This window comes from Mobula hypostoma, chromosome 10 (genome assembly GCF_963921235.1).
Source record: "Mobula hypostoma chromosome 10, sMobHyp1.1, whole genome shotgun sequence".
NCBI classification, from domain to species: Eukaryota; Metazoa; Chordata; class Chondrichthyes; order Myliobatiformes; family Myliobatidae; genus Mobula; species Mobula hypostoma.
The window spans coordinates 15,896,999-15,909,505 of NC_086106.1; the positions used below are offsets into that span (position 1 = coordinate 15,896,999).

At 40.2% G+C, this 12,507-nt stretch overlaps 1 protein-coding gene across 8 annotated transcripts in view; it reads left to right on the forward strand.

Annotated features, from left to right (window-relative positions):
* LOC134352669 (ryanodine receptor 1-like) overlaps positions 1 to 12,507 on the forward strand; it is a 581,514-nt gene that overhangs the window by 348,180 nt on the left and 220,827 nt on the right. For all 8 annotated transcript variants that reach the window (XM_063060038.1, XM_063060039.1, XM_063060041.1 and 5 more), the window contains 4 exons: positions 1,658 to 1,781; positions 6,101 to 6,216; positions 7,603 to 7,670; positions 10,126 to 10,247. In XM_063060038.1, coding sequence (XP_062916108.1) covers positions 1,658 to 1,781; positions 6,101 to 6,216; positions 7,603 to 7,670; positions 10,126 to 10,247 — 430 coding nt within the window. The remainder of the gene's footprint in view (positions 1 to 1,657; positions 1,782 to 6,100; positions 6,217 to 7,602; positions 7,671 to 10,125; positions 10,248 to 12,507) is intronic.

The window sequence follows — 12,507 nt, forward strand, 5'->3', positions numbered from 1 at the left end:
TGTCACATCTCAGTTTTATTGCACACTGTTGTCTTGGTGAGGTCATTCAAACTCCATACTCTGGGAGAGGAGACTTCATCAACTTTTCATTTACTTCACCAACCCACAGAAGCAGATAGCTGACATAATCCTGAAGTATAGGCATTCATGCCTATACAGGGTTCTCTCTGGTGACATGCTGGTGACTGCACTCTTTAATACACTTTTTTACTGCTTTTATCTCCTTGATTCCCTTTATCCTTTCTCATTGGGTTTCTCTCATTATCTTCGTCTAATCCTCAGTGTGTGTTTCTCGATTATATATATGTTACACTGCTTAAAATTTCCTTTCACATATTCATGCCTTATTGTTTTTAATCCTTATGTCATCCTTATTTATGGCCTTCTCTACTGCCAAGGTGAGGCCACCCTCAGGCTGGAGAAGCAACACCTTATATTCCTTCTGGGTAGCCTCCAATCTGATAGCATGAATACAGTATTGATTTCTCCTTCTGGTAAATAAATTCCCCACCCCACCCCCTATTCCCCACTCTAACTTCTACCTCTTTTCACCTGCCTATCACCTCCTCCTTCCCTTTCCCCTTTGGTCCACTCTCCTCTCTGATCAGATTCCCTCTTCTCCAGCCCTTGACCTTTCCCACCCACCTGGCTTAGCCTATCACCTTCTAGCTAACCTCCTTCCCCTCCCCCCACCTTTTAATTCTGCCGTCATTCCCGGACCCCCCCCCCCGCCCGTCCTGAAGAAGGGTCTTGGCCCCAAATGTCAACTATCTATTAATTTCCATAGAAGCTGCCTGACCTGCTGAGTTCCTCCATCATTTTTTGCGTGATCCTCATTTATTTTTCTCTTTTCCATTGTTTTCTTACATTCCATGTATCCTTTTGTAACTGTTTTCCAACTCCTTTTTACACATGGTGTTTTAAACAAAAATCCATTCCAGGTAGTTTTTTCCAGCTCGAGTTTTTCTCAGTACATGATTTCAATAATAAGAATGCTAAAAAACTTGATTACATGAGAATTCAAGTCATCCACAATAACTTCAGCTGATATGAATGGGAGGGAGGTTTGGAAGCAGGAATCCAGACACAGTTGTTAAAAATATTGGCTCTGTGCTTAAGAAAACTCCTCCACGAGGATCACAGCCTTGTAGTGGGGTTTGGAAGCTTGCGCGTCTCAATGATCTGGGGAGCTATGTTAGCTAGAGTCGGGGCCTAGTGCTTTGGCTCTTGGTAGGGTCACCCATGCCAAACAGGTGAAAGGGTAAAGGCCAGACTAAGAGCGATCCACCGGTCCTCCCAGCTAACAACCCTGACTGTTCAAAAAGAATTGTTATGGAAACAAGAATGAAGAACCCTTCTACATACCATCACAGGTATGGACAAACAGAGATGGAGGACCTTCATTGCTGTCCTAAACCCCAGCTGTGTAAAGGGCAGTAAGTAAGTAAGCTTAAGAAAACAAAGACCAATATTTACCCTCTTCACTTCTCTTCCCTCACCCTTAGTCTTAACTACTTGCTGCTCCTATAATTAATTTGATCTACAATATCTTAGAACCTGGTTTTCAGATTTTTACCTTGACTTCTGTTTGTCCACTTTGTTATTTTATATCTCACATTTTCTCCTTTCGATATCTGCCTTTCATGTTTTAAATTAGGTGGTGGAACTCATCCCCTTTTGGTACCATACGATACACTGACTGCTAAAGAAAAAACTCGGGACAGGGAGAAGGCTCACGAATTGCTCAGATTCCTGCAGATGCATGGATACGCTGTAACAAGGTCACTTTAAGCATTATTTACTTGCTATATCCATATTTAAAGGTTCTAATAATGTACAAATGAATTATTAATTAGGAATAGGCAACATGACTTGGTCTGTGGGAAATCATGACTCTCGAATTTAATTGCATTTATTGCACAGGCAACCAATGGGGATGATCAGGGCCAAAACAATAGATATTACTTACATGGAGACACAGGAGACTACAGATGCTGGAGTCAGGACCAACAAGCCACCTGCTGGAGGAACTCAGTGGGCTGAGCAGCATCTATGGGGGGGGAAATGAGTCAAAACTATTCAATATGAAACATTAACAATTCCTTTCAACCCACAGGTGCCACTCAGTCCGCTGAGTTCCTCCAGCACATTGTTTGTTGTCTACATGGACCCTAACAACGGCTTTGACAAGATCCCACAGAGTAGGCTGGTCCAGAAAATAAGATCACATGGGATCCAGGCTGAGCTAGTGATTGGATACAGTTTAAATTTAATGGCAGGGTGGTAGAGGTGAATTTGTTTCCAGATTTGAGGTCTATGACCAGTGGCGACTGGGTTTGGTGCTAGGTACCCTCTTTGTCATATATATTGATTAATGGATAGAATGGACACTCAGAGGCCACTTTATTAGGTACACCTGCTCGCTAATACAAATATCTAATCAGCCAGTCGTGTGGCAGCAACTCAGTGCATAAAATCATGCAGACTTGTCAAGAGGTTCAGTTGTTATTCAGACCAAACATCAGAATGAGGAAAAAATGTGATCCAAGTGACTATGACCGTGGACTGATTGATGGTGCCAGACACGGTGGTTTAAGTGTCTCAGAAACTTCTAATCTACTGGGATATTCACGCACAGCAGTCTCCTGAGTTTACAGAGGTTGGTGCGGAAAACTAAAACCACCCAGTGAGCGGCAATTTTGTGGACAGAAATGCCTTGTTGATGAGGGAGATCAGAGGAGAATGGCCAGACTGTTTCAAGCTGACAAGAAGGTGACAGCAACTCAAGTAACCATGCGTTACAACAGTGGTCTGCAGAAGAACATCTCTGAACGCACAACATATCGAACCTTGAAGTGAATGGGCAACAGCAGTAGAAGACTACTCTGGTTTCAATCCTGTGCTTAATAAGATGGCCACTGAGTGTCGATGACCTGATTAGTAACTTTGCGGATGATACTAAAATTGGTGGTGTGATGGACAGAGAGGAACACTGTCTAAGGTTGCAACAGGATGTAGGATTGACAGATCTATGAAGTGATACATACTGGGAAGTTAACTGAGGGGAGGATGTAGATAGTGAATGACATTTCCCAGGGATGTGTTGTACAACAGAAAGACCTGGGGTTATAAGTACATAGTTCCCTGAAAGTGGTGACACAGATGGACAAGGTGGTGAAGAGTACATTTGGAACTTTTGCCTTCATCAGACAGGGTATTGAGTACAAGTGTTGTGATGTCATATTTACAGCTGTACAAGACATAGGTGAGACTTCACCTGGAATATTGGGTGTAGCTCTGGTCTTGAGGGAGAGAGAGCAGAGAAATTTCATGAGGATGTTGCCCGGGCTTGAGTTAGAAGGAGAGACTGAATAGGCTGGGACTGTTTTCCATGGAGTGAAAGAGGTTGAGGCCTGACCTTATAGAGATTTCCAAATGGTGAGAGACATAGATAGTGTGAATGGTCACAGTACTTTTCCCAGGGTAGGGGAGTGCAAATCTAGAGGGAATACACTTAACGTGATGGGGGGGGGGGGGATGATGTATCGTGGATCAGAGAAGCAAGCTTTTCCCCACACTCAGGACACCCAACAAGCTGTTAGTACAAGTGGTAGCGAAAGGTACAATTTGTGCAGGTTCATCGATATGAAAGACCCAAGATATGGACAAAATGCAGTCAAATGAGACTGGGAAAGCTTATTGGTCAATAAGGAGGAGTTGGGGTGAATGGTTTGCTTCTGAGCTGTATAACTCTATTTCTTTCATTCAGTGACAGGAGGGGTTGTAAAAAGTAAGAATGCAAGAACAATTAACACAATAATGACAAAATTTTATCAGCAGCATACTACTTGTTTTATCCGTAAGAGATTCAAAATAGTATCTATGACATTCATGCAGACTGTAGTATGAGACCTGCAGCCTGCTGCATTGGACATTAACAGAGTTGTACCACACAGACTGGAGCTGACATTACTTGCTAATACTAATGTGCTGTCATTTTGCTGCTCAACACTCAGCTAGTGCCAATACAGAGCAGAAGAAAGGCCTCCAGCTGCAGCTATTTAACCAAATGATTATAAGTTAATTGCTCATTAATTTGTTGTGATTGTTGAAACATTTTTATATGCCATTTATGTAAGGAGAATGGGAGCCCAAAGGGTTGGACTTGGGCTCAGAACCATGTTTTTCTTTCCCCAGGAGTGATCAATGAAGGTAGTTCCCGGAACAACGAATTGAATTACATCAGACCATAAGACATTGGAGCAGAATTAAGCCATTTGGCCCATTGAGTCTGCTCCATATTTCCCTCAAGGCTGACTCATTATCCCACTCATTCCGGTATTTCAAAAGGATATCAGTTGAAGTTCAAAGTAAATTTTATTATCAAAGTACATATATGTCACTATATACAAACCTGAGAGTCAATTTGTTGTAGGCATACTCAATAAATCTATAGAACAGTAACTATAACAGAATCAATGAAAGACTGCCCAACGAGGGCGTTTAATCAGAGTGCAGAAGGTGACAAAAGAAATGGGTCTGGCACTGAAGTACAACTCGTGCCAATGTGCCTAGTTGGATTTCTAGAGTATTGCAGATAAGCCAAAAGTAGTCCTCATCACTTTTCACTTCCTCCAAAGAGTGTTTACCGTCACTAGAGTGCTGAAGTGCACAGTATTACATTAATGAAGTGTCATAGCCAAGTGCAACCAGCAGTCATAGTTATAGAAAGATGCAGCATGGAAACAGGCCCTTCAGCCCATCAAATCCCTACTGACCATCACCAGCCTTTTATACTACTCCTCTATTAATCCCACATTCTCATCAGCAACCCTCAAATTCCACCTCTTACCTACAAAGTAGGGCAAATTTCAGTAACCTATTAACCTGCCAACCTGACTTGGGAGGAAACCGGAGTACTTGAAGGAAACTCACACAGTCACAGGGAGAATGTGCAAATTCTGTGAGCAGGGAATTCCATTCAACCCCATTGAACCTGAGTCTCTGACACTCTAAGGAAATGGTTCTGTTAGCTGCTCCACAGTGCCACCCAAAACAAGGATCAACACCATAGCAATTGACGCTGATACTCCGCTGGTTGTTAAGTGAGTTACCACCACTGAGCTTGGGGCACGATCAATGCTGACCATTTTATTTCATGTGGAGTCTTGTGACAGGATAGGAACATAAGCACCAGCTTTGGTCGCTTCATATGCCCCAAACCTATAGCAGGTATGCAAAAGTCCCAGATTTAACTGTCCTGGACAACAGCAATTCACCTTGGAACTGTCACCATGGCCAGCTCTCATTGGCTCAATTCAGCAATAAATGACAAATTGATTAATGAGGAAGGAAAAAACAGTCAGAAATATAGCTTGCCTGGAATATGGAAAGAGTTTCCAAAGAATTTTACAAAACATTAAGAAGGCTGGTCATATGGAATAATAATGTAAAATAGGGAGACTGTGGATAATTTAAACAGGAATTTTTCGTCAGACTTCATTATAGAGAATACAAGTAGCATCTCAGAATTAGCTGTGAACTTAGGGGTAAGGAGGGAGGAAATCAGGAAATTTCTAATGACTAGGGCTGTGGGCTGACAAGTCTCTGGATCCTAATAGACATCACCTTTTGGTCCCAAATAAAGTTGCTGATAAGGTGTTTGATGCATAGATTTTAACTTTACACGTTCCTTTAATTCTGGGAAGGTTCTGTTAGATTGGAATTATAGCAAATATAACCCCTTTATTCAAAGAGGAAGACAGAAAGCAAGGAATTACATGCCAGTTAGCCAAAATTCTGTCCAGGGGAAGTTTTGAAAACAGTTGGGGAATGAATTGAACTGCCATGCTAAGGACATGTGTGGAAGAACTGGTACTAAACAATGCTGTCACAATTCTGTTTCTATAACTATTGGATTAACCTATTCATTGCCATCAGATCAAAGGGCATTTTGACTCGCTCATGAAGAGAGGCCAGTCTCAAAAGATAGTTTCACTTTGGAGACAAAAATACTCATTGTACTTGAAACACTTTTAAGGTATCAACAGTTAATACTTATAATGTATGTAAAATAGGAATTGTTTTTAATCTTTTATAGAGGAATGAAGGATATGGAATTAGACACATCCTCAATCGAGAAGAGATTTGCCTATGGTTTTCTGAAGAAATTGTTGCAGTGGTTGGACATAGCTCAAGAGTTTGTTTTGCACATAGGTACAAGTTGTGAAACTACTATATTTACTTTAATATTCACTAACAAATGCTAAGTTGAGAAGTGTACACTCTGATGGTCAGTTTTCATCCCACACATGAGGATCATAGATCTTACAACAGCCAGAGAGGAAATTTTCCCTTGAAGTCAAGATTATTAAGCATTGTGTCTCCATCAGCCTCTCAGGCAGTACACCAAAATTCTAACCATCCTCCGGGTGGAAAAAAATTCTTCTGTCCTCTCTAAATATCCCTTAACTTAAATCCATGCACTCTGGTGATAGACATGTCTGCATAAGGAAAAGTTTACTACTGTCTATCTTAGTCTCCCTCATAATATTTTAATGTCATTATGGCAGCAACTCTGTATCATCAGTGCAGGATACTGTGGTCATTGTCTCTGCAGCATTTTACTGAAAGAGCAAATGTCCAAATAACCCCAATGATTCAGTTCAAAGAGTCAAAGTATATTTATTATCAAAGTTTGTATAAATTATACAACCTTGAGATTTGTCTGCTTACAGGCAGCCACAAAGCAAGAAAACCAAAATAACCCATTTTTTTATATAAAAAAGAAAAAAACAACAAAAAATCAGCAGATGCTGGGAAGTCCTGCTGAAGGGTCTCGGCCCGAAACGTCAACTGTACTTTTTTCCGTAAATGCTGCCTGGCCTGCTGAGTTCTTCCAGCATTTTGTGTGCGTTGCTTGCAAAAAGGAAAGACCAACACCCAATTTGTGCAGCAAAAGAGAGAAAAGAAAACACAAATCATGCAAACAATAAAAGCATGCAAGAGTTCTATTGATTCTATTGTTTGAAGCCTCCTAATGAGGCTTTCAGACTAAACACAACACCATTAACCCCAAAGCTCGGTGATATCTAATTTCCAACAAATTTAATGTAATGGGACTAGATAAAAAATAGCACTTTGATTCTATAAGGAAATGGAATTACATAAAATATTTTTTTGCATAACTAGTTAACAGTAGTCATCGTATTCTATTATGGAATCATGTCTGGCTATCATATTTCAGTGATTTGGATGGGTGTCAAGAGCAGGCTTTAAGAAAATTTAATTCATGCTTTTTCAGCTAGACTTTCAGGGTCATTGATTTACTAACTAGTACATTAGATTCATTGGTTGAAGGAGACAAGAACAGTGTAGATAAATATATTTAGAGCGACTTTCTAGTATGAAGGACAGTATAACAGCCGTTAATGAGAGTTTGACAATTATTAGTCTGTGATCTGATTTATTCTCCATTCTTGTATGGAGAACATGTTTTTTAATCCTACATTTTGATGTGATTTGGATACAACTGCTATTTGAGCCTGCGCTTAATCAGAAAAATAATGATGTGCCAATGATGCCTTTCCTTCTTCAACACAGAGGCTGTTGTGAGCAGTGGAAGAGTTGAGAAATCCCCTCATGAACAGGAGATCAAGTTCTTTGTAAAGGTATGTGTGGGAGCTTTTTAATTGCAACGGCTGAGCGATGAGCAGAAGGGATAATTTATGAACAGTTGTATTCTAGATTAAATTATTGAACGAAATTAGGTATTGTTCTTATTCAAAGTAGCAAGTCTTGTTTACAGTAGCTTGAATGTATTGTCACTCAATAAAAAAATAATCAGCAAAATATGCCTCTTGGATGCTTTGCTATGTCAGATTTTGCTGCCACAGTAATCAGGTAGTACTCATATCTGGAACTGCCACAGTTTCTAGGATTAGATTTAGCTCCTGATTCCTCTTTTTGATTTGCTCATATTGGAACCACTGACCTATCCTCCTCCAAACAATGCAATATTGAAAGGAAAGGTCAGGGATTATTGCAGAATGTGAAGGCTTACATTGTATGAAGAAGGCAAAACCACGTCGGTATGATTTTCAGCTGAAGTTGGAAGTAGTGTGACTAGAGCATAAATAATACTTAAACTTTGTAACTTCAAATTGTAAACTGCACATTGGCTTCAGTGGTACCCAGCTGTGTGTATATTACAGACATCGAATCACTGTTAGATACTGTGGCCAAATCAAATCAGATTTTCATTCGTATCATCGTGCAATATTGCATTGGGTAAAATTTGAAGATAATCTTGCTCTAGCTATATGCATAAAGCTTGGATTTCACCTACTTTTAGTGTGCCAAACTGTCATTACATTTAGATCACCTAGATTTGCCAACATTTTTTGAAACAGAGCTGTTCATAATTTTAAAACTCAGTGATTTTAACATCTAGTTAATTGTTACTCACTTGTTGTGGGTGCCGTGGTAGCGTCGAGGTTAGAGTAACACTGTTACAGCGCAGGGCTTTCCAGAGTTCAGAGTTCAATTCCAGTGCAGTTCTCTGAGGGGTCTCTGTACAGCCTCCCCATGGAATGCTGGTGTTTTCCCCAGGTGCTCTGGTTTCCTCCCACAATCCAAAGATGTACCAAGTAGGTTAATTGGTCATTGTAAATTGTCCCGTGATTAGGTTAGGATTAACTGGGGTTGTGGAATGCTGGGGCAGTGTGCCTCGAAGGGGTGGAAGGGACTGCCCCACACTGTATTGCTAAATAAAGAAATATCCTGATTAACCTATTTTCAAAGGTATTAACAAAACTGCATTACTGTTCTCAAAAATATCAAACAAAACTTTTAATCAAAAAATGCACTCTGAAGCAGTAATTGTGATTGATGAAATGCATTACTTTCATCATTTGCGAATGATACCGAATGGAAATGCTGTGCATTCTCTACTCAGATTCCTGATTGTGGCCAAAGTGGAAGTCCTTAGGTATGATCAGTAGATCTTTTTCATGGGATTAAATAATATGAGAGGGTGTATGAGGACAATGTAATTGCTACACAATATGTAGATTTTCAAAAGATATTTGATATTTATTAGAGTTTAAGCCCAGTGGAAAGGAAGAGCAGTGGCATATGCACATTGAACTATGTTTGGGACAAAAACCAGAGTCATGGCAAACAGTTTACTTTTGAGCTAGAAGAAAGCATGCAGTGTTCCTCGCATTAGTTTTAAAACTGTGTTTATACTTCAGAATTGATTCAAAGAAACATTTCCAAATTTGCAGACAATATGCAGTTCAGCCGTATGATAACCATAGACTTCAGGAGGTCAAATCTGGGAAGCGGAACACGCACCCACATGCTACAGGGAGAAGCTGGAAGCCCCAGGAAGTGTTTAGAAATGATATGGGGGAACGGGCCCAGTTGTATAGTCTGAGAAAGCTGGAATTGTTGCGTTTAGAGCAGAGAAGATTGAAGGGCAATTTATCAGAGTGTTCAAAACAATAGAGGATATAAAGAGAGTGAAAAAACAAAAACTATCCATTGGCAAGAGTTGGAAGGTGGAGGAAATGGATTCAAAATTAAAAGGATCGGGTTCCATGAGTCGTGTCCTGGAATTAAGAGTCTCAAAGCAATTTCAATTAAAGTAAACAGATAGTTACAGGAGAAAAACAAAAGCAGGGTTATAGGAAACAAGTTTGGGAATGGGGCTGTCTGAATACCACTTATAAATTTGGATGGGCCGCATAACCTCAACTCCCACTGTAATAATTCTATAATTTTATTCTATCAATGTATAAAATGAATCTTAAAACCTTTTTTGTTCAAAACTACTTTACACGGCCCATTTTATCTGAAATAACAAAGCCAACAGGAACTGTAGCATCAGAGCTAAGTGTGAAGCTTCATGAAAATAGTGTGTAATGTTTTTAGCATGAAATTATGCATGATACTCGAAAACTGTTTAGATTAGGAATCACAGTATGCGTAAGTTCATCGAGTGACTTGGAGGTGCATTCAATAATGCATTAACATACTGATTAATATAATAAACACAACATGTCTAACAAATACAGCATCCCCAAACTGAAATTTCAACTTCTAATGCATTTTTCCCCTCAGATTTTGCTCCCATTGATAAATCAATACTTCAAGAACCATTGCTTATACTTCCTTTCTACTCCAGCTCAGCTCTTGGGCAGTGGAGGACATGCCTCGAACAAAGAGAAGGAAATGATAGCCAGGTATGTGTTACCAGCAGTGATACAAATTCTACATGTTACTTATTTCATAAAGTTGCAAAGTTTTAAATAGCGGAAGCACTAATATATCATGTTTTCTTTCTAAGTCAGTTTTCCTTCTCTTATTCGATTGACTCAGCTAACAAATGACTATAAAAGTGTACATCAGTCCAACTAGATCATTACCATTTGCAATAGGGTTCAGGAACTGGCAAATTTTGCTTTTAACTATTTTCATGGTTTAAACTATCATGAAGTGATAGTGTCATACAGCATAGAAACGGACTCTTCAGGCTGACTCATCCAAGCCGACTATGTTGCCCAGCAAGCGAGTCCCAATTACCTGCATTTGGCTCTTAACCTTCTAAATCTCTCCTATCCATGTACTTATCAAAGTGGCTTTTAAGTATTGCTTTATGTATCCATCTCAACCATTATCTCCTGCAGCTCATTCCAACACACCACCCTTTGCGTAAAGGAGCTGCCCCTGATGTTCTTTAAGAATCTCTCACCTCTGACCTTAAACCTATGCCCTCCTTCTTTTAGCAGCCCCTCCCTGAGAAAAGATCACATGCATTCAATCTGTCTATGCTCCTCGTGACCTTGTATACCTCTATCAATCACTCCGCAGTGTCATACATTCCAGGGATTAAAATCCTAGTCTATGCAACCTCTCCTGGTAACTCAAGCCTCTAACTCCAGGGCATTCCCTGGTAAATCTTTTCTGCACCCTTTCTAGATTTACAATAACAGGGCAGCCAAGACTGTATACAATACACCCACTATCTTATACAACTGCAGGATAATTTCCCAATCAATGCCCAACTGATGAAGGTTACTATGCCAAATGCCTTCTTCACCACCCTATCTACATGTGATAGTGATTTCAGTGAACTGTGCTCTTGTACTCTAGGTCGCTGGGCTCCATAACATTCCCCAAGGCCTTACCATTCACTGTATAAGCCCTGCCCTGGTTTGACCTTCCAAAATGCAATACCTCACACTTAATTGGATTGAAGTAATGCACACAAAATGCTGGAGGAACTCAGCAGGCCAGGCAGAATCTATGGAAAAGAATAAACTGTCGACGTTTCGGGCCGAGACACTTCATCAGAATGGTCCTTCACCAGTCCTGATGAAGGGTCTTGGCCCAAAACTGTTTACTCTTTTCCATAGATGCTGCCTGGCTTGCTGAATTCCTCCAGAATTTTATATGCATTTCTTTGATTTCCAGCATCTGCAGATTTTCTCTCATCTGGATTGAGGTTTATTTGCCCTTCCTCAGACCACATACCTGTAATTTTTCCTAACCTTCTACACTATCAATGACACCACCTATTTTACTGTCATCTGCAAACTTACTATGCATGCCTTGTACATTCACTTCCAAATATAAATTACAATCAACTTGGATCCCAACATCAACCCTGTTGCACACCACTAGACCCAAACCTACAGTCCAAGAAACAACCCTTGAATATTACCCTCTGCTTCCTATCACTCAACCAGTTATAAATCCAAATTGTTATCGACCCCTAGATCCTGCATGACCTAACCTTCCAGACCAGCCTGCCATGATGGACCTTGTCAAAGGCTTTGTTAAAGTCCATCTAAAAGCATCCACTGCCCTGCTTTCATCTGCCCTCTTGGGTATACCCTAAAAGAACTCCAAAAGATCTGTCAGACATGGCTTCCCACACACAGAGTCATATTGACATTTCCTGTCTCTCCTAATGTTGGTAGATCCCGTTCTTCAGAACGCCCACCAGTAATTTACTGTTATCAGACTTAACAGCCTGCAGTTTGCTGGCTTGTTTTTGCTACCTACTTTAAACAATGGTACTACATTAGCCACTCTGCAGCCCTCCAGAACTTCACCTATGGCCAGAGACCATAAGACATATGAGCAGAATTAGACCATTGAGTCTGCTCTGATCAGAGATTAAGCAAAATCTCTGCAAGGGTCTCTGCAGTTTCTTCTCCAGCATCCCACAAGCTCTAAGAAAACACCAGATCTGGTAACGTATGTGTATTTTGATAATAAATTTACTTTGAACTATTAAGAGGATTTATCCATCTTAATGCACTTGAAGGCCTGAAAAACCTGTTCCCTTCTATGTGGTCCAAGACATCAGAATCAGGTTTGTTATCCCCAGCATGGGACATGAAATTTGTTAACTTAGCAGCAGCAGTTCATTGCAATACATAATCTAGCAGAGAGAGAGAAAAAAAATACAAATAAAATAAAACATAATAAATAAAC